The sequence below is a fragment of the Musca autumnalis genome, unplaced genomic scaffold, assembly GCF_047663935.1.
Source record: "Musca autumnalis isolate F117 unplaced genomic scaffold, ASM4766393v1 scaffold_4, whole genome shotgun sequence".
Classification (NCBI taxonomy): Eukaryota; Metazoa; Arthropoda; class Insecta; order Diptera; family Muscidae; genus Musca; species Musca autumnalis.
The window spans coordinates 32,209,184-32,232,250 of record NW_027411977.1 but is presented as its reverse complement, the minus strand read 5'-3'; the positions used below and the strand labels follow the sequence as shown (position 1 = coordinate 32,232,250).

General features: G+C 41.5%; 1 protein-coding gene across 1 annotated transcript in view; it reads left to right on the top strand.

The window, feature by feature from the left end:
- The window catches only part of LOC141402783 (uncharacterized), a 62,723-nt gene extending 40,054 nt beyond the window's left edge, over positions 1 to 22,669 (top strand). Inside the window, exons 3-4 of the mRNA XM_073984731.1 lie at positions 14,989 to 15,332; positions 15,401 to 22,669. Of these exons, the coding sequence (XP_073840832.1) occupies positions 14,989 to 15,332; positions 15,401 to 15,766 (710 nt within the window). The 3' untranslated portion in view covers positions 15,767 to 22,669. The remainder of the gene's footprint in view (positions 1 to 14,988; positions 15,333 to 15,400) is intronic.
- Positions 22,670 to 23,067: the final 398 nt, after the last annotated feature.

The window sequence follows — 23,067 nt, the reverse complement described above, 5'->3', positions numbered from 1 at the left end:
GGGCTATACAAAAACATGGACCTATGTCCACAAGTTTTGTTATATATGTTTATTGATACTTAAGAACCCTAAATGTCAAATTATAGCTAAATCGGTCTAAAAATGTAGCTAAAAACGTAAAAATACCGCAAATCGGGGGTACCGTTATATGGGGGCTATACCAAAACGTGGACCTATGTCCACAAGTTTTGTTATATATGTTTATTGATACTTAAGAACCCTAAATGTCAAATTATAGCCAAACGGGTCTGAAAATGTAGATAAAAACGTCAAAATACCGTAAATCGGGGGGTACCGTTATATGGGGGCTATACCAAAACGTGGACCGATATAGCCCATCATCGAACTTGACCTGCCTGCAAACAAAAGACGCATTTTCCCAAAATTTCAGCGTCCTATCTCCATTTTTGTGGATGCTAGAGTGATTACCACAGACGGACGGACGGACGGACGGACGTGCTCAGATCGACTTAGAATTTTACCCTGATCAAGAATATATATACTTTATAGGGTCGCAAATGAGTATTTCAATGTGTTACAAACGGAAAAACAAACTTAATATACCCTCCATACTATGGTGGAGGGTATAAAAAAATATCGCCGGAGGGATTTTCAAATAAATCGCGATTTAAGTTCACATTTTTAGGGGTTCTTTAGCTTTTTACGATTTTGCTTCGAAACCGCGAGTCCTATGTAAATGGGCCTTAAGAAAATGTTGTAGCTGTGAAAATTCTCTACAAGACTTACCTTTAGGGTTTTTCGTAGGTTTTACCATTTTTGAGATATAGAGGTTCAGTTCAAATTTTTAGGTTTTTTTCTTAAGTCTTCAAGATTTTTTTATATATATAAAGTAGAAAAATGTTTATACGTTTGTTTGCTTGTTTGAAGTTTATGGACTCAAAAGCCGCAGAACTGATCTTCCTGAAATTTTCAGAGTATATCACTACATGGCCTGAAAGTAACATAGGCTATAAAAATTTCTGAAATTCCGCGTTGATCTGCAGATATAGCATCAGAATCGGATGTACCTCCAAAAAATTTAGATTTTTTATGCAAATATCTATAGAATGGTAATAGATAATGTCTCCAAATTTTGGATGTGTGGAGGAATTTGGTCTAGAAATAAATTTGCCAAATTATATTGAAATCGGTTCAGATTTGGATATAGCGCCCATATATATTTTCGGCCGATTTCATGTACTTTATGCATTAAACACGCTATGTATGCCCAATTTCAATGACACTTGGAATGTCTGGCGGAATTGGGTCTGGAAATCATTTTCCAAATTATGTTGAAATCGGTTCAGATTTGGATATAGCTCCCTTATATATTTTCGTCCGATTTCATGTATTTGATGCACCAAACACGCTTTATCTACCCGGTTTTAATGAAAGTTGGAATGAGTGACGAAAATTGGCCTACAAATAAATTTGTCAAAATACATGTATTTTACATTATTCGGGGTAGCGAAGCGCACCGGGTTCAGCTAGTAAAATATAAACATTGACCTCAAGCTCAATAATCTTGATTTTATTAACATTCGGAAGGTCGAACAATAGACATTTACGACACTGCGGTGGAACAGAAATTATATCATAAAAAATGGTTGATATAGTTTTTCTATTGCAAATTTCAAGCATAATAAAGAATTTGTAATTATTATGAATTTCAAAACAGTTCATTATAAAAAAGTGTTAGAGAAAATATATAAACACTTAAAACCACAAAGATTAAGCAACGGTTTTATCTTTTATTGTTGAATTGCTCTTATAAAAAAATTCAAAAACAAAATATCGCAAAAATGTTTTTTCTGGATGTTGTTTATAAGCCAAAGTATTGGACGTAATATGTAACAAACGTTCAATAAATACAAATAAACGTTTTGTTCTGAACTCAGTAACACTTACAGTCAGCCTAAAACTCCGATTAAACGCTTAAACATTAATGTGTGTTAACAAGAAATATGCAAAAAATTGCTCAAAAAGCCTATGTAGTTAAATAATTCTCTGTAATACTTCCAACTACTTTACATATTTCTTGAACAATTTAAAACAGCTTAAAATTTTACTCAAAAATTAAAAAATTTGTAACATAATCTAATATCCTACGGGAACTAAAATCATTTCGGGGGGGGCCCGGGCCCCCCGGGCCCCCCCCCCCTGGCTACGTCGGTGGGACACAGGTCTAGTTTCGGGCAGTTGTCGAGGAATTTATGCAAATCACGTCCTCTAGTGTCTTTCCTGCCTCCTCCCCAGACACGATGTTTGGCGTTGAGATCGCATCCAATGATTAGATGCTCATGGAACAACAATACGGATAATGGTAGGACACAGGTCTAGTTTCGGGCAGTTGTCGAGGAATTTATGCAAATCACGTCCTCTAGTGTCTTTCCTGCCTCCTCCCCAGACACGATGTTTGGCGTTGAGATCGCATCCAATGATTAGATGCTCATGGAGCAACAATACGGTTAAAAAACTGGTAAAAAAGTGCAAGTATGATTAGATGCTCATGAAGCAACAATACGGGTAAAAAAGTGCAAGTATGATTAGATGCTCATGGAGTTTGATTGAAATTTTCTTTATTCTTCTACCACAAATGACACAAAACTTTTCTCAAACGTTGGATGTGTTTTCAGCTTCAAAGTCAAAAATTGTTCATGTTTGGGATTTTAACAACAACAACAACTGATGAGAAATAATTAATGAATGCAATTAAAAAAATGTCGAATTTACGACTAAAATAATTTTCAAGGACAAGAAGTGCAACATATGTTTTTTTTTTTGTTATTCTTAAATGTGTGATACCAAAAAATAAGCGGCGTCATGAAGAAATAAATTGACATTTGGAAAGCAAAGAAAGCATGCAACGAGCTAATTGAGTTTCGGTCTTCTGCTTCTACTTTCCACTATGCTCCCAAAGCATCCTCGTATCGCCACTAGGATATCGTCAGTCTAGGTAAACAGCATTCCTGCTTCACGTGGTCCTGATATAACGCTGATAAACCTGTTATACAGGACTGATCCCAGAAGTGAGCCTTGGGGGACTTCTGCCTTGATGTGTCGTTCTTCAAACCTCTTTTCATCAATTCTCAAGGGGAAAACTCTAACCTTAAAAACACTTGCCACCACGCAAGTTTTTTGACCGAAGCCAATCGATCATCTTGTATCGAAAGATTTGGCTAAATCTAGGTTCACCGTAATGATTTTTTTCGTTTTAAACCTTCCGTTACGTATGTATGTAGAGTAGGCTATCAGAGCATGGGTTGTTGAGAGATTAGCTCGAATACTATAATGGTAGTCTTTCAAAATTCTCCGTGCCTCGATCATCCAGGTGATGCGGAAAGGCTCAAGTAACTTCCCAAAGGGCGAAAACGAGGAAATAGAAACATACCTTCCACGCCGCCTGGCATCCGCCCCTGGCTTCGGGATTTATATCGTTATTGCTTAATGAACAGGATGTGGGGAAATAGCCCATTTTGAGGCAGCGGCTGAATATGGCTGTAAGAGACGGTATTGTGACTTATGCTGCCTTCTTTAGTGCGAAGCCCGGAACTTAGTTCGTACCGCAATATATCTGGATCAACTATCCCATTGTCTTTCCATAAAGAGCCATCGCCTCTTGAGGAAATATCTGCTATGAGCACGTTTCTAAATTCAACCATTTCCGTTTCGTTCCAAAGCTGTGCTGACCTGGTTCCGGAAAGAGAGAGAGAGGAGGTATGCATCGTTTACCTTGCTAAAGACTGCTGAATATCCGGCATTTGACATGTGCTTTAGCCGAGATAACCACTCCATATGTGTTGGATTCAGCTCTTTTCACATTCGCGTATATTTTATACCCACAACAACTCCAAAACAACCAGGACGGTGTGTACCAGATCGTAAAAGTTAATTATCGTAGTGCTGGTGTACTAACGAACAATCATGAACAAATTCAAAGATGGACAGAACATTTCGAAGAAGTTATGTAAAAGCTCCGTTCCTTTACGTGCAAGAATCTTCAAGTTTTACCACGTTTTACTCGAAAGGCGTTCCTTTACTTCAGACACCATACAATTCATATGGGAGCAGTTTACAACTTTTACTACTTTTGCCGGTTTTACCATTTTCAAAAGTAAAGGAACAGACCAAAAATAGCAACCCAAATGGAAAATACGTTGAATATATCAGGCAACTCTCCTAGCTTAAACGAAATATGAGAGGTGAACGAAGACGCTCCTACGAGACTAAAAGGAGATTGCCACAACTCGACAGACATCACCATTGTGGTATCCGGACTGATAAGTGACATGTCGCGGCAACCCGTCACCTCCCTGGGCTCAGACCACCTTCCTATTATCGTATCCATTAACAAACCAAGCGACTTCTAATTTTGTACTTTTCGAAACCATAGAAAATCTGATTGGCAAGGTTCAGAGAATTTACCAGTCACCGCTTCTGATCCTGAAGAAATTTTCCGTAACATCAACACAGCTGTAGGCGCTCGCTAACTACCTTGTGGTCAAATGCCCGATATTAGACACAAATTTCCCAGCAGTGACACCGAGAACTTTCTCTTAAAGTAAAAGGGCTAGTAGGTGAGCATACGAGGAAACGGGGACTGGACACCTGAAGCAGTGCAACATTGGCACAGGTTTAAAGAAATTATGGGCAACGCTCTCGATTCCGAGAAAAAAAAGAATGGTAAAACGACTGCTGCATTGCGCACGACCAGTCATGGTGACTCTTGACCTATTGAAGACCCTCAATACTAACAACCATGCCAAGCTGTTTGGGGACATAGAGAAGACCTCCCTCCATTCGTGTTCGAAACATTGGTTAACCAACTATATGTGTGAGCGCCAGTCGTTTGTTGAATTAAGAAATAAGTCTAAGACCATTAGAGTGAAAGAGGAAGTTCTCAAAGGCGGAGTGATATCTTCTACCTTTAGGAAATTTCGCTACTTTACAATCAGTAGCAACGCGTAGCGCACGAGAGAGGTATCGGGAGAAAAGGAGAGAGGAGAAACGTCTTTTCCGCAGGAAAAAGAGAGATGGAAAAGCGAAAGTGTGAACAAATCGAGATGTACAGGAGACAGAATGAAGTCCGAAAATTCTACCAAAGAGTGAAACATCAAACTGATGGCTTTGGAACTGGCACATCCTCCTGTAGAGACCAGCAAGGTAATCTGGTAACTGATACAGATAGTGTGCTAAGGATATGGAAAGAGCATTTTTCCAAACTGTTGGTATCCAATAGTAGCGAAGTCGAAGAAGATACCACAGATCCAATCCAAGAAGATGGTATTGAATGCATACCACCCGGCCAAGATGAGGTAAAGACAGCAATAAACCGGCTGAATAATAATAAGGCAGCAGGAGCTGATGGCCTACCAGCCGAGCTGTTTAAAACCGGAGGAGACACGTTGATAAGGTATATGCATCAACTAGTTATCTCCATCAGGAAGAACGCGTACCCGACGATTGGAACCTGAGCATCCTATGTCCTGTCCACAAGAAAGGAGATAAGACTTTATGCTCCAACTATAAGGGCATAAGTCTTCTCCATATCGCATACAAGATAGTGTCAGGGATATTGTGCGAACGACTAAAGCCCATGGTCAACGAAATGATTGGACCTTACCAATGCGGCTTTAGACCTGGCAAGTCCACCATTGACCATATATTTACCCTGCGCCAAATCCTGGAGAAGACCCAAGAGATGCAGATCGACTCCTGCTAGAAAAGGTTATACGAGAGGCAAACGTCAAAAGAAGTGGCACAATCTACACCAATAGCCACATGTTACTTGATTATGCTGATGATATAGACATCATGGGACGATCAGTAAAAGAAGTAACCTATACCTTTATGAAGGTCGAAGGAGAATCTGCTAAAGTGGGTCTGGCGATAAACGGCGAGAAGACCAAGCTGATGGTGTCGACGCGCAATGCGTCCTTTGAGATCCTATAATTTTGAGGTAGTAAAAGACTTCGTATACCTCGGCACCGCCGTAAACACAACAAACGACATCAGTTGTGAAATAAAAAGAAGAATTGTATTGGCCAGCAAATGCTACTTTGGATTAAGTAAGCACTTTAAAAACAAAGCCACAACTCGTCAAACAAAAATAACGCTTTACAAAACACTGATACTACCCGTGCTGATGTATGGTTCCGAAGCCTGGGTACTTGCGCAAGCAGATAAGGCAGTGCTTGGCGTGTTTAAGAGAAAAATTCTTCGAAAAATCTACGGACCGATCTGCGTTGACGGTGAATATCGACGTCGTATGAACCACGAGCTGTATCTGCTATACAACTACATCAATATAGTTAAACGTATCGAGATGCAGCGATTCGAGCCACATGGCGTTGCACGTAGAATTGGCAGGCCAAAGAATAGATGGCGCAAACAAGTGGATGATGAGATGACAAGGCGCGGTATTCCAAAAAGCGAAGCACAAAACAGAGAGAATTTGAGATCTTTTCTTAGTTCGGTCTATATAACAAATGTTCTGTAATGGGCCAGCTAAGTAAGTAAGACAAAATATAGGAAGATGCACAAACAACGGCTAATAATGTAAAAGGACGATGTTTTGTGGAAGCCTTATGCTCCGAAGAGGAGTAGCGGGAAAAATTCATTTAGCTTATTTGAAAATTCAAATTTTCTTAATTTACATATATACCCGTGATTTCAAGTCATTAAGCAAATAAAACAAAATCCAAATCTTATCAACATTGCAATCATTGACATACATTAGCCATTATCCAATAATTTCCAATCTGAGACATAAGCACCCGCAAAACACAAACAAATGACTTTGTGTGATTATCATCAGTCTACTCTCATCAATGTTCGGTGACACCTGACTTTTTGTTTTCTGTGTTCACCACCTGAGGGAATTTCTCGTTAATAGATTTGAATGAAATAACAACAAATATCGCAAACTCTTAACGAGAGTTCATGTAAATGTCTCAACACATACATATAGACAACATATTAGCAATTACAAGAATCGTATACGAGCAGCTCCATTCAGCTTTGTGAGTATCTCAAATGACAAACCAACAGTCGTCCCCAGTACCACCAATTGTCATTCATTTAATGAATAATGACATGTTACGGAATGGTGCTGTTGTTATGTTTTAATTCTTTCCGTTTCTTTGCAGGATAGTCATAGCTCGCCCCCTGATTGGTTGTTGTTACCCTTTTCAATTGCAGTGTTGAACACAAAATCAAATATAACCAAATAGAAAAAAAATAAAACTGCAAATATTGAGTGGTCAAATTTCATTCAGCGTTTTTTTTCTTACAATATGTCTTTACCTGTCTTTCATAGACAAGCGTGTGGAGGGGATAACTAAGTGGACAAATAAACAAAAGCAAAAAATGCATACGCTTGCTAACAACAATTGAATATGACTTTATGTCGATTTGTTTGCACGTGAAATGGTATTATTGACAACACATGGGGGTAAATTCGATTCCCAGCAAACATTTCTGTGTACATAAGACCAGCTATAGGTCATTTATATATATATAAACAAGTGAGCCAAGGCTATAGCCGGGTCGGGGCCGATTATGTGATACCCTACACCACTACCCCTGTGCATAAACTTTTGACTGCATCGCTGCATCTCGATACGTTTAACTATATTGATGTCGTTGTATAGCAGATACAGCTCGTGGTTCATATGACGTCGATATTCACCGTCAACGCAGATCGGTCCGTAGATCTTTCGAAGAATTTTTCTCTCAAACACGCCAAGTACTGCCTTATCTGCTGTCGCATGTACCGAGGCTTCGGAACCATACATCAGCACGGGTAGTATCAGTGTTTTGTAAAGCGTTATTTTTGTTTGACGAATTGTGGCTTTGTTTTTAAAGTGCTTACTTAAGCCAAAGTAGCATCTGTTGGCCAATACAGTTCTTCTTTTTATTTCACAACTGATGTCGTTTGTTGTGTTTACGGCGGTGCCGAGGTATACGAACTCTTTTACTACATAAAAATTATAGAAACCAACTTCAACAGTTGGTCCGATCTCAAAGGACGCATTGCGCGTCGACACCATCAGCTTGGTCTTCTCGCCGTTTACCGCCAGACCCACTTTAGCAGATTCTCCTTCGACCTTCATAAAGGTGTCGGTTACTTCTTTTACTGATCATCCCATGATGTCAATATCATTAGCATAAGCAAGTAACATGTGGCTATTGGTGTAGATTGTGCCCCTTCTTATGACGTTTGCCTCTCGTATAACCTTTTCTAGCAGGATGTTGAAAAGATCACACGAAAGGCTGCCTTCTTGCCTGAAACCTCTTTTGGTACAAAACTCTTCGGAGGGGTTCTTTCTTATTTTAACTGAAGATCTTGTGTCAGTTAGAGTTATTTTACAAAGCCGAATGAGCTTTGCGGGGATACCAAATTGCTTTGAATACCTTTGAACGTAGCGGGCTGTCGTAGGCTGCTTTATAATCGACAAAAAGGTCGTATGTGTCGATCTGCATCTCTTGGGTTTTCTCCAGGATTTGGCGCAGGGCCTAAAGCCGCATTGGTATGGTCCAATTATTTCGTTGACCATGGGCTTTAGTCGTTCGCACAATATCTCTGACACTATCGTCGGGTACGCGTTCTTCCTGCCAGATGGAGCTAACTAGCTGATGCATACATTTATCAGCGTGTCGCCTCCGGTTTTAAACAGCTCGGCAGGTAGGCCATCAGCTCCTGCTGTCTTATAATTCTTCAGCCGGTTTATTGCTGTCTTTACCTCATCTTGACCGGGTGGTATACATTCAATACCATCTTCTGGGATTAGATCTGTGGTATCTTCGTCGACTTCGATACTATTGGATACCAACTGTTTGGAAAAATGCTCTTTCCATATCCTTAGCACACTATCTGTTACCAGATTACCTTGCTGGTCTCTACAGGAGGATGTGCCAGTTCCAAAGCCATCAGTTTGATGTTTCACTCTTTGGTAGAATTTTCGCACTTCATTCTGTCTCCTGTACATCTCGATTTGTTCACACTCCCGCTTTTCCATCTCTCTCTTTTTCCTGCGGAAAAGACGTTTCTCCTCTCTCCTTTCCTCCCAATACCTCTTTCGTGCGCTACGCTACTGATTGTAAAGTAGCCCTATATACCGTCCATAAAGAATGAGGAGACAGGTGAGTGGGGTTAGCTTGGCAGTTGAATAAATGCAGAGTATCGTGTGGTCCCAGTCCACATGCATATGTTGGGTATCGTGGCGTCAATTCTGGCCCAATACGAATTGAGGCGGCTGCATCGTCAGGATCTTAACTGAGCTAAAATCACTCGTGTTTGTCTTGGCAGCTGGCGTTCTTCTGCTGCGATGGATGGGGGATGGTTTCCAAGTACGACATTCACACTGTATCTTCGTACTGCTTGCGCAACCATGTTGGTGTGAATGCGATTCAAGCCTGCCTGGTAGACTCGTTGATCTAGCGGTTCTCTTTTATACCTTGGGCCCTCTCTCTCTAGATCATGAAGGTCTCTCCTGACGTGCCTGGGTGGGGGGAGCCTTTCCATTAAATCGTGACAGGGATGCTCACTGCGGTAACACCCTAGCAGGTACTGCATCGACAACATCTTATTGTGCTGACGCACCGGTAAAACCTTCGCCTCCTCATGAAGATGGTCCACTGGTGTCATGAGGAGGCACCCTGTTGCAGTCCTCAGGGCGGCATTCTGCCAGGTTTGAATCTTCTTCCACTGCGATGCGCTAACCTTTGCGGACCAGGCTGGCGCCGCATAGCTTACCACAGACCGGCCTATTGCATTGTAGGTGGTCAACAAGGTTTTTTTATCAGCAGCCCAAGTGCTGCCGGCCATCGACTTGAGAACCTTGTTCCTACTTCTGATCTTATTGCAAATAGCTGTGGCATGCGCGGACAACTTGAACCTGCTATCGAACGTTACACCCACTATTTTAGGGTAGTTAGTGGTCGGAATCAGTGCACCATCGACCAATATGTTCAGTGGGAGCCTCATCTCAGCCGTCCATGTGGTGAACAGCGTGGCTGTGGATTTAGCGGCGGATATTTTCATATTTCTCAGATGGAAGAACTGCACTAGGTCAGCTATGTAGACATTTAACCTATCACATATGTCATCGACGATAGGACCCGACGCCAAGATCGTACAATCATCCGCATACATCACGATCTCTATGCCGTCTGGAGGGTGTGGAATTTCAGAAAGGTAGAGGTTAAACAGTTTCGGAGATATCACCCCTCCTTGGGGAACTCCCTGTTTCACTCTACGGGTTTTGGATTTCTTGTTTCTGAATTCTACAAACGACTGGCATATAGTTATTACCCAACGTTTCAAACATGGCTGGAGATTAGTTTTCTCTATATCCTCGAACAGCGTAGCATGCGGTCGCACGGCCTTTTCTGGTTCAGTCTTCTACTGATATGTGTGGATATGACGTCTAATGCTGTTGTATTACTATGCATTTTCCGAAATCCATGTTGATGTTGGGCAACTGGAAAACACCTTTTCATCGTGGGGAGGAGTAGTGCCTCTAGGATCTTTGCTACTGGCGACATGAGTGAAATCGGCCTGTACGATTCACCTCTGCTGGCATCTTTGCCAGGCTTCAGTAGCGGGACCACCCTGCCAACTTTCTAGGTATCTGGTACAAATTTGGTCTTATTTCCGGTATTGGAGTAGCAGGTATGTAGCGAGCAGCTGCTCTAGTGATGATGTCTCGGAAAGTTCTCTCGGCTACCCGAGGATCTGAGGGAGTGGGCAATTGTCTGAAGCGGTGATTGGTAAATTCTCTGAAACCTTGCCAATCAGCTTTCCCATGGTTCAGGAAAGTACGGCGTTCAGAGGTTATGAAGTCGGGTGGTCTATTTACGGATACGATGAAGAGGTGGTCCGAACTAAGGGAAATTACGGATTGTCAGGATACGTCATTTATCAGACCTGATGGCACAATGGTGATATCTGGCGAACTGTGGCAGTTTCCTCTAATCCTCGTAGGAGCGTCTTCATTCACCGTGCAAAACGTGGAGCTATCGATTTGCTCTGCCAGCGCTGTACCCCTCTGGTCATTACCTAGGCCGGAGTGCCAAAGCTCATGATGAGCATTGAAGTCCCTTAGCACCAGACGGTTATCGCCCTCTAAAAGCAAACTAATATTGGGCATATAACGCAGGGAACAGCTATTCATCGGCGGTATGTACACATTAAGCAGCACTACCTCGGCAGTAAGCTACAGGTGGCGGTGAGCGTTGTTTCCTGGATCGCGGCGACCATGATGTTTTTCCGACTCATAAAGTCCACAATTTCACTGACCTTATTGTGGAGACCGTTGCAATTGACTTGCAGGAATGATTTCCGGAAGGATTTCCGGCCGTTGAACAACAACATGTGGTGTTAGATGCTGCATTTGTTGTTGTTGTTGTTGGGGAGACTGCGCGGGCGTTTCGTATACCGACGACGACGTAGAAGATGCACTGGGTGGTGTGCTGACGCAGCAAGCAGCAACATACCTGTCGCTGTAATCCCGGGTGCTACTAAGGCCAGAGCACCCACGAAAATGCACCCATTCCATATATCCATTACATCTCACCATTGTTGACATGTGGTTAATGCGGATCTGGCAAACGGAACAGATCCATACTGGCCCGGGGTTCATTTCTATCCCGGCACGGACCAGAAGAGCTCGGAGCAGGCTTTCCGGGATAAATTGACGCTCCCATGGTGAAAAAAATACACGAACACAAACACATAATTGTTGAGGTGACGGCCCTTGGTCGAAGATTCGTCCGAGTCAATCCGGCGCATAGAACCGGCCGTCGCGGGATTGCCTATCTGTTGTGATTGCAGCTTACCGATGTCCAACTTCCGTGTTGTATCTGTTCGCACTTTGTTTGCTACGTTTAATCTGGTACGTACCTTTGCTGCAACAAAATAGTGGTGCGAGTCTATGTTTGCACCTCGGAACGATCGTACATCCAACACGCTTGATGCATGTCTTCCATCTATCACAACGTGATCAATTTGATTTCTTGTTCTTTGATCTGGCGACAGCCAGGTGCCCTTATGAATATCGAGATGCTTAAATCTGGTACTGCTAACTACCATGTTTCTTGCAGCTGCAAAGTCTATCAGCCTCATACCATTGTCAGATGTTTCACTGTGGAGACTGAATTTCGCGACTGTTGGGCCAAAGATATTCTCCTTTCCAATTTTGGCATTAAAATCGCCTAGTATAATTTTAATGTCATGGGCAGGGCAACGGGCATAAGTTTCTTCTAAGCGCTCGTAAAAGATATCTTTGGTCTGTTCGTCCTTGCCTTCAGTGGGAGCATGAGCGCAAATAAAGTTGATGTTGAAGAATTTAGCTTTAATTCGAATTGCAGCAAGTCTTTCATTCACTGGGGTGAAGCTGGATACCAGATGTTTTAGTCTCCGACTAACTACGAATCCTCTACCAAACTCATGCTTTACGTCATGGCAGCTATAATACAGTGCATCACCATTAGGTGTTGTTGTGACGCCTTTCCCGTTCCATCGTGCCAATGCGTAAACTGCACCTTCTATACAAAGATTGCGAACATTCCAGGTGCAGATTCGCAGATCATGGTCCTTAACACGTTTGCGGGTTTCGTCAACTTTAGAGGGGTTTGTTTTTCTTTTCTTTCGTTTTTTCATAGTACGCTGTTTTTTCTAGGAGAGGGTTACTAACCCAACGCCCAAACCCAAGTTTTTAGCGTTCTTATGGGTGAACGCGCGGCACATGTTAGCCCACTACCTTTAACGGGTGTTAAAGGCAGTTCCCCAGGTGACACCACGGGGAGGTCAGTGTCCACATGAGATGAAAGAGGGACCAAGATAAATCCTGGGCTTTGCCATGTTAAAGCCGGTCAGGACCGTTCCTTCCATCCCCTACGTCACCTGAATGTCTTCATTAATACATGTCAATTTTGTTGAAACGCATTTAAGTACTTCGTCAGTACAACTTAAATAAAAAATGGAAATGTGGGATGTACCCCAACCATCAATAGGCTTCTTTCTCTGTGAGACCCCAACAACGCCCAAAATTTCTCGAGGAGCCGAACAAAATTCTGTCCTGTATTGTGATTGCACAAAATATGGAAAAAAGGGATGCATTACCCACTATTGCAATATCTCTGTTGTTTGACCACCTATGACAACCTACTTCACATCGTTGTAAAGGTGATTGATATTTTCTACTTTCCTTGCCAGGTTTTGCTTTCGATATACCTCTTACAGAAGAGAGATATTCGCTTTGAAATAAAACATTGTCCTTTTCTCCAAATAAGTCTTGTTTTTCAAATTCCGACCCCTGAATAATGTCCGACCATTACCAACATCAATTTCTTGACGATCCAATCAAAAATGCCACGTGTAGCGTGATTAAAAAAAAATTAAAAATGGGATGTATTACCGACTATTGCGATATCTCCGTTATTTGGCCACCTACGCCAACCTGCTTTACATCATTGTAAAGATGGGATTGTCTACTTTCATAGTCAGATTTTGCTTTTGGAAGGTCCCCAACCAAAGCTGTGATATTCGTCATTATTATTAAAATCGCAAAAATGAAAAGTTGTGTTCTATTAGCGGCTATTGCGATATCTTCGTTATTTGACCACATACGTTACATCGGCGTGTCTAAGACACCACTTGTAGAGAAGTTTTACAAGACTGAAGTACTCAGGAAATGTCGCCAACATTATTGAGGGGTATTTTGCCACCGTTGAAAAAAGTTTTGATGTTGATTGGCCGGGGAATCGACCCACGTACCGAATTTGGTACCAAAGTCGTATGGACGTGGTCACCGAATTCGGAAAGAATTTTTTCGACGAATTCCGTCCAAATTCGAAAGTAATTTCTTGGAAAATTCGGAGAAAAAATTAGATTTCTTGACAGAATTCGGTCCCTCCATATTATTGTGGAGGGTATAAATTAAAAATTGTATATGCGAATTTTATAACCAATCACTTTGTTCTTCGACAACAACCGAAATAATCCCTTAGAAAATCGATTAGAAATCGGAAATATTAGAGAAATCGGCAAATATCTAAAAAAAATATTCACAAAATCTCGGAAAAAATCGGAAATCTGAGCCCTCAGAAAAATTGTTAGCTGGGTACATATTTTGAAGACAACTGTACTTATAGTACGTTTATATATAACCGGATTTAACAAACCCGGTGGATTTCAAATGCCAATTCCTTTGCGTATACGTCAAATTAATCCTCACCAAGAAGGTTAACCCTGCAAAAGGCTATAATATAAGCATGACCTTACACTCAATGCTGTAACAAGAACGGAGGCCCAAACTTTCACCGCTGATCAATTAGGCAACTACGGAGAATTTGAATCTGTGAGATCCTTTCTTACTCTATGGATGATTGCCTCTAAATATCTTAAACATTCCGCATTTATCCCTTATTATTTGATTTCTGAGCTAAAAAGGAAAACCGCTACATTTTAACTTCTTAAAAAGTTTACTTGTTTATTTAGTAAAGCGAAGGTGACAACGTTTATGGTTTTACACCTTTAACTGTAGGTTTTCAATATAGACTTACATGCTTTTTAGTTTCACAAAAACCCACATGTTAAGTGGGCAACCGAACGAGAGGGCAATCTAAAATTATATTAAATTCATACGCCTCTTGTGTACCAACCATAACCAACAGTCCATAGGAAAAATGACAAAATAACAAAACTGTTGCATTTAACGAATTGACAGATACTTAATTTACGCTTTATCGGAATCGGCCAAAGGCCAGGCGAGTGAACAAACAGCAAACAGGCAAGCATAAAGACAAAACATTGCTTGGCCGAAAAACCAGGTGATCAAATAACCAAAGATTTATGACACACAGCTCTTATGGGCACATGAAATATTGAAACACATAAAACCTGAATTTCTGAAATTCTCCAAAACAAACAACGGATTTTATTTGTTGTTACTTATAATATCTTTTTATTTTGTGTTCTTTTAGGTCGACCCCAGCCTTGGTGGTGTCGCAATAATCGCGGCAGTGGTAGTGGTGGCGGTACAAATGGCCGAGGATCTCTTTCGGCCAAGCACTCAGCCGATAGTATACGAAGACCCACCAGCAATTCGGGGGTTTGGACATGGTTGGGTGGCAGTCGTCGTTCATCCGAGGGACCAGATCAAATTGGACCACCATCATCATCGCCGGCCGAAAACCATTATACCCACATGGATGATGCTTACAGTCCGGTGGGTGTTAGCGAAGCTTTATATGCAGAATTGGATCGAGAATCTGTTAGATCAAATAATCCATCATATCAGAACACGGGGTATAGTCAGTGTGGAGATGTAAGTCTTGAACTAAAATATTTAAAATATTTAATTTTATGGACAATATTTTTTTCTTTTTTTTACAGAAATACACCTTCCATCAACAGGATCACGATTTACCAATTGTAGTTTCCTCGGCACCCAGCAGTGCTTATTACTCAGACCTCTCGGTTACGGGTGTACCGGGCGGGGCTGGTAATGAACGAGCCTATGAAATTGTGGGTCTAACAGTTATGAATCAACCATTGCCCAACTGGGATGGTAGTGGCGGCGGTAGTACTGCAATAAGTTCTGCCACAGCCCCAACAGCTGGTGGTGGTGGACAGTTTATGGCTGTTGGCGGCGGCACCCTAGGTCCCAATGGCGAGGGTATGGCCTCACAACGTAGAATTCCCCGTTTGGCTGCCATTAACGAGACAAGCACAGCAACCGTACCCTCGGACTATGTATGAAACGAAGAGTATGTGTGTGAAGATGTAGTATAAAGTGGTGGAGGAGAAGAATTTTAATGGTCTTTTTAACATTAAATGTTAAAGAGAATAAAGAATGAAATCATCCACTGCTTAAATAAAATATGTCACAAAAAAATCTCACACACACCGAAGCAGATCTTTGTTGTAGGGAATAATGAAGAAAATGAAGTCAATTTATATTCAAAATTTGGATTACGATTTAAGTTTAAAACACTTTATGAATCGAAAATTTACTTAAACGAAAAGAGTATCGACTTTTCAATACAAATTACAAAGAGACGAGCTAATTGTGGCTTTTTTTTGGAAAAACACTGAAAATTATTCACAATCTAAAAAGAATTGACGTTGTTGTTTTTGTTGTAGCAGCCTTATTGTTGTTTAAGAATAGGCCATGGTAAAAATTCATTAGCCGAGTATCACTTGAGCAGAACATCCTACGGCTACCGGTTCCCACAGCAGCGGGTTCTTACGTACCGGATTGACTCGAAACCATAGTGTTTCGGCCAACGGCTGCCAGAATCAAACCTATGCTTCTACGTTGGTTTCGTGCTGCTACAACAAAAACAACCGGTTCTATGAACCTTAATGACTCTGAGAAATCTTCTATCAGGGACCGTCACGTCAACAATTGTTTTTGTGTTCGTATACTTTTTTCACCATGGGAGCGGAATGTATCGCGGAATGCCTACTCCGACCTATTTTGATACTTGTCGGGATAGAGACGAACCTTGGGCCATTGTCATGGATTCAGTTTGTTAGATCCGCATCCAACACCGGTGAGATGTAACGGATGTTGGGAATAGGCACACCTCCGAGGCTGATCAGATATCCCAGTGTGTCTACAACTTCGTCGTTGGAATACCAAAAAATCCCCGCAGTCTACCTGCAACAACAAACACTACACCCTACATCCCATGTTATTGTTAAGCGCCCGGAAATCGTTCCTTCAATTGAATTGTAACGGTCTCCGAAACAAAGTCAGCGATATTGTAGAGTTTGAGTCGAAAGAACATAATGGGTGCCGCAATCCAGGAAACAAAACTTACAGTCACTTGTAGCTTATAACGTTTTGCGAAAGAATCGAACAAGAAACGTAGGAGAAGGGGTTTCCTTCCTTACACCCCAGTCTGTCCAGTACAAACCTATCTAGCTTGACTCTAGAGACCCATACAGTAAGGTATGGAACCGCCGAGGTAGATTTGCTTAATGGTTTACATACCGTCGATGAATAGTTTTCGCCTTCGTTATCTGCCTAATATTAGTACGCTTTTGGGCAATCATCGTCCGCTGCCGGCTTCAAAGCCGGCTTCAATGAACGGAAACAAACAAAACGATTCCCGTACCAATCACACAAAGCCACAAACTTTTCAGCTTCTCTGAATCGTTTCATTCTCACAAGCAAAACAAAAACACAAACTTTTCAATGTAAAATGATAGAAACCGTACGATTGCTGTATTGTAACTTCGGCTATGCTTTGCCGAGTTGTTTCATTCACCACCGAAACAAAAAGTATTTTTGGGAAACGTTTCCCGTGCGTATTGTCAATGACACACTCAGACACACGCACATGTGATTGCTTAACAACCCTATAAGTTAGCATCAGCATACCACAGTGAATTTTATCAACCACCAATCAGCATACCACAGTGAATTTTATCAACCACCAAACGTTTCTGATTTATTCACATGTGTTTAGTACTATTCCGTTTTCTATCTGATCTTGTGGAGTTGAGTACTTTTCGCTTTTCGTTTTGTTTGCACTCACGAATGTAATCAAAACAAAACTAAACAGCGAGCTCGGCCAACGTGGGTTATGTTTCGTTTTGTATTGTTCCTATGGAAAATACGAAACGAAACGATTGGAAATGTTATTTAAAGTATTTTTACGTACGCTGGCGACGGGTCTAGCAAATGAAGTTGATGAGCTTCGTTTTACGGAGTTATGTAGCCTACTCTTGAAGTCAACAGGCTTGTAGGAGAGCACAAGCTGGAAAAATGACTTAAACACAAGAATCAATGCAACCTTGGTGGTATAGGATTAAGTTAATTTCGTTCCGAACCTCAATGGTAATGCCTAAGCAAGTGAATGAACCCGGAGTTGAGTTTTTGACAAGTGTCCTCAAGTTTTCGTACTGAACCTGAAGCCCTGAAAGTTGGCAAGGAAGTCCCGTTACTGACGCCAGGCAAGGATGCCATCAGAGACCAAGTGTACTGCCGATTTCCCTTCTGTCGTCAGTAGCGAAGATTCCAGAGGCAATTCTCCTCCCCATTGTGAGAACCTGATTCCCAGTTGCCCATCATCAGCATGGATTCCAGGAAATGGTTAGCACCACCGCAGCATAACACGCCATATCCGTGCGAGCGAAAAGTTATGGTCCTTTTTGACCTATTGAAGACCTTCGTTATCGTCAACCATGCCAAGCTGTTTGAGGACATAGAGAAGACTTCCCTCCAGCTGTGTTTGAATCGTTGGGTAATCAACTATATGTGAGGACGCCAGTCGTTTGTGGAATTTAGAAATAAGAAGCCTAACAACTGTAGAGTAAAACAGGGAGTTCTTCGCGGCGGGGTAACCGTTTAAACTCTTTTTTTTAATTTCACAGTCTCCGGATAGAGATCATAATATATGCGGATTCTCGGACAGGTTTAATACAGTACAGTACAGTTCTTCCATCTGAGGAATATCAAAATATTCGACGCTTAATCTACTGCCCCACTGTTCACCACTTAGATGGCTGAAATGAATCTCCTCCTGAACATATTGGTCGAAGGTGTCCCGACCACTAACTACCCCAACATATTGGTTGTAACGTTCGATAACAGGTTTATATAGTCCGCGGAAACCATTGCTATTTGCAATAAGATGAGAAGTAGGAATAAGGTCCTCAAGTAACTTTGGGGCTCTGTCCCGGCTCGGACCAAAAGACCGCAAAATTCTAGGGGTCATATTCGACAGCATGTTCATGTTGTCTTTGCATGCCACAGTTATGTATGTCCGACAAGCTGAGATGTAGGAACAAGGTCATCAAGTCCCTAAGCTGTAGCACTTGGAGTGCAGATAGATCAGTCTGTGGTAAGCTATGCCACGCCAGTATAGTCTGCGAAAAATAAGTGCAACTCGGAGAAAAATATTCAAACCTGTCAGAATGCCGCCCTAAGAACTGCAAAAGGATGCCTCCTCATGTCAACTAAACTAACTAACTCCTGTAGATCCGTTCTTACATCCCATCGAAGCAGCCACATTCCTAGAACTGCAGATAGACCCAGAGCCAGAATTGGCAGAAAATGAATTTTCAAACATAAAATAGAAACACTGTTACAACAACAACATCGGGCATTGTCAAAGAAACCTTATTGACCTCTTATAAAGCAATAGTCCGATATGTGGTAAGTTATGGGGTACAAGTGTGGCATGCGCTACGCAACGGAAGAACATTCAAACTTACCGTTCTACAGCGGTTGAGTAGTCAGCTAGTGCTTGGAAACAGAGGGGGTGATACCGATTACATTTCACCAACTCTTGACTTCACTACACCTGACGTTTTAATACCCGATAGGGATGAATGGGTTCCTGATAGCCTATCTATTTTCACTGATGGGTCGAAGATGGCACGAGCGCTGGTGTGTACTCTGATGAACTGAACATTAGGTACTCGTTTAAACTTAATGACAACTGTAGTGTTTTCCAGGCAGAGGTCTTTGCAATGTTGAAGGCCTCAGAGGCAATAGTGGGAAGGACGGACTTAGCAAACAGGGCAGTCACTATTTACGTAGACAGCTAGGCAGCGCTAAAAGCATTAGGGTCTTTCACTATTAAGTCTAGGTTCGTTCGAGATTGTAGGTCTATCTTGGAAACCTGTGGTATGTCAATAAGATTTTGTTGGGTACCTGGTCACTGTGGTGTTGAGGGTTGTGGATGAACTGGCGAGGCGGGGCTCACAATCAACCAACATGCAAGTGGAGGTTGGTCTGAAACCTCCGCTTTGTTACTTCATGGATAAACTCACCAGGTTCTACGTTGAGAAAACCAAAAGAATTTGGCTAGATGCTCCTAGATGTCGGGTTGCTAAGTCAATCTGGCCGGTAATCTCGGCGCGTAGAACTGTTTCCCTTCTCTCGTTGTGCAAGTCGGAGATCAGAGTTGTTGTCGGGATCATTACTGGTCACTGCAACATAAGATCTATGACTTGCAAATGGGATAACAGCAGCAGTGACTATTGAAGGCTGTGTGAGGACGTGGAGGAGACGGAGACAATTGAACATCTTCTCTGTCTGTGTCCCAGACTGAGGGCCAAAAGACACAGTCTTTTTGGCGTTCACACGACGGAATTCCTGTCTCACTTCTCCTCTTCCGACCCCACAGTCTTGCTAGCATACTGCAGAGGCCTTAAATGACTATGGGGCGGGTTAACCTAAATATACTAGTTAATCTACCTTCTAAATATTATCTGTTTCCTCTCCTTCACTCTCTTATCATGTCTCTACTCTCCCCATGTCTCTACTCTCTCCTTACCTTCCATCCACTTTCTCCTATCCATAACTAATCTCCATCTCCATAGCATCTCTTCTTTCCATCACCAGCACTCATCATCACCACAACCGGATCCGCAACTATCTTACACAAATTCTTCAACTGCAACCAATAAACACACATACATTTTTCAACACCCAGGATGATCACAATGGACCACAAGGTCTCCGAGTGGAGTGGCTGCAACCTATAGCAGCTGCGCATCCTATAACCTAACCTATCATCGTGTGGTTGCGAAGATTTTACCCGTTCATCACACAACGAGATGTATCGAGGCAGTTAGTACTTGCTTGGGTTTCTTCCAGGAGTATCCCTGCCACAACCTTGTGGACAGGCTCTCTCCGCCCAAGAACGCCACGTGAGACCTTCATGGTCTAGAGAGAGTGGTCCAAAGTTATAAACGGGAACATTTAGATGAACGATTTTATGAAACAGGCTTAGATGGCTGTTACACTGATGCCGTATTTCGTAGACGAAGACCAGCTGCTATCCGTCACAACAGAAGAACGCCAGGCAAGCCAACTATTAAAGCACAAATTTTAGCACAACTAACATGCGGATGATGCAGCCGCCATAATTAGTATTGGACCGAATTAACAGCACTATGCCCAACACATGCCTACATGCAGATTGGGACCTAACGATACGCTGCATCTTTTTATATGCCAAGCTAAGCCCCCACTCATCTGGCAGTCGATTCTTTATGGCCTGGCCGCAACCAGACTCGTTTGCGGAATTCATGAATTTGGACGAAATTGCAGGAAAATGTTTATTTAGAACTTTATTTCATCTATAGCTATAGTTTATGGGCTTAGAAACGCCTGCTGATAAACGGATTTCATGGAATTCGCTATCGGCAATCGGTTCACGTCCAACTGTTGCGATTATCTTACTTACTTACTTAGCTGGCCCATTACAGAACATTTGTTCCATAGACCGAACTAAGAAAAGATCTCCGCCTTGTCATCTCTTCATCCACTTGTTTGCACCATCTATTCTTTGGCTTGCCAATTCTGCGTGCACCGCCATGTGGCCCAAATTTATACGCCTTTTTAGCGGGTACATCATCGATCATTCTTATTATATGGCCTAGCCAACACAATCGCTGCATCTCGATATAGCTCGAGGTTCATTCGACGTCGATATTCACCGTCAACGCAGATTGGTCCGTAGATCTTTCGAAGAATTTTTCTCTCAAACACGCCAAGCTCTGCTTTATCTGCTTGTAAGTATCCAGGATTCGGAACCACAACTGATGTCGTTTGTTGTGTTTACGGTGGCGCCGGGGTATACGAAGTCTTTTACTACCTCAAAATTATAGGAACCAACTTCAACAGTTGGTCTAATCTCAATGGACGGATTGCGTGTCGACACCATCAACTTGGTGTTCTCGCCGTTTACCGCCAGACCCACTTTAGCAGATTCCTCTTCGACCTTCATAAAGGTATCAGTTACTTCTTTTACTGATCGGCCCATGATGTCTATATCATCAGCATAAGCCAGTAACATGTGGCTATTGGTGTAGATTGTGCCACTTCTTTTGACGTTTGCCTCTCGTATAACCTTTTCTAGCACCATGCTGAAAAGATCACACGAAAGGCTGTCTCCTTGCCTGATACCTCTTTTGGTACAAAACTCTTCGGAGAGGTTCTTTCCCACTTTAACTGAGAATCTTGTGTCAGTTAGAGTCATTTCACAAAGCCGAATCTGCTTTGCGGGGATACCAAATTCAGACACGGCTTTGAACGTAGCGGGCTGTCGAAGGCTGCTTTATAATCGACAAAAAGGTGGTAGGTGTTGATCTGCATCTCTTGGGTCTTCTCCAGGATTTGCCGCAGGGTAAATATCTGGTCAATGGTGGACTTGCCAGGTCTAAAGCCGCATTGGTATGGTCCAATTATTTCGTTGACCATGGGCTTTAGTCGTTCGCACAATATCCCTGACACTATCTTGTAGGCGATGGGGAGAAGACTTATGCCCCTATAGTTGGAGCATAAAGTCTTATCTCCTTTCTTATAGACGGGACACAGGATGCTCAGGTTCCAATCGTCGGGTACGCGTCATGATATTGGATTGTGAATGAAAATGAAAACGAAAGTAAAAATTAGCCACAAACTACACAAAATTTATAATCGATTGTATAAACAAAACAAACCTTGCCTGAGAAACACATAACGATGAGCTTATTTCTAAATCTAAAACAAAAAGCTTATTAGGTTTTTGGAACGGATGCTTAAAACGATTATTTTTTATCTAAAATATGTAAAACATATTTCAAAAGCCTCCCCTAACAAAATATACCCACAAAAAAAATGAATTTTAATTAAAAAAATATTTCAGAAAAAAAAAATATTTTTAAAAAACATACATATATAAAAATAAAACGATTTTCTAAAAATCGTTGGTGATATATAGACTTTAAATTCTAAAAAAAGGAAATATTATACATATACAATAAAAAAATAAAAATTATGAAATAATTGTAAAAAATATTATTAAATAAAATAATATTAAGCAAAAACACCGAAACCAATACAGAAGTAAAAAATTAAACCATTATATGTATACAAATAGTATATAAAGTGAAAAAAAATATTTTTTCTTATTTTTTTATTTTAATTTTTTATTATAAGTAATGATAAATATTTTTAAGGCATTTAGTAACTGAAACATTGTACATTTTTTCTTTTGTTCTTACCTTCTTTAAACACAACAATTCTGTATTTTAATTTTAATAAGCTTTTCGTT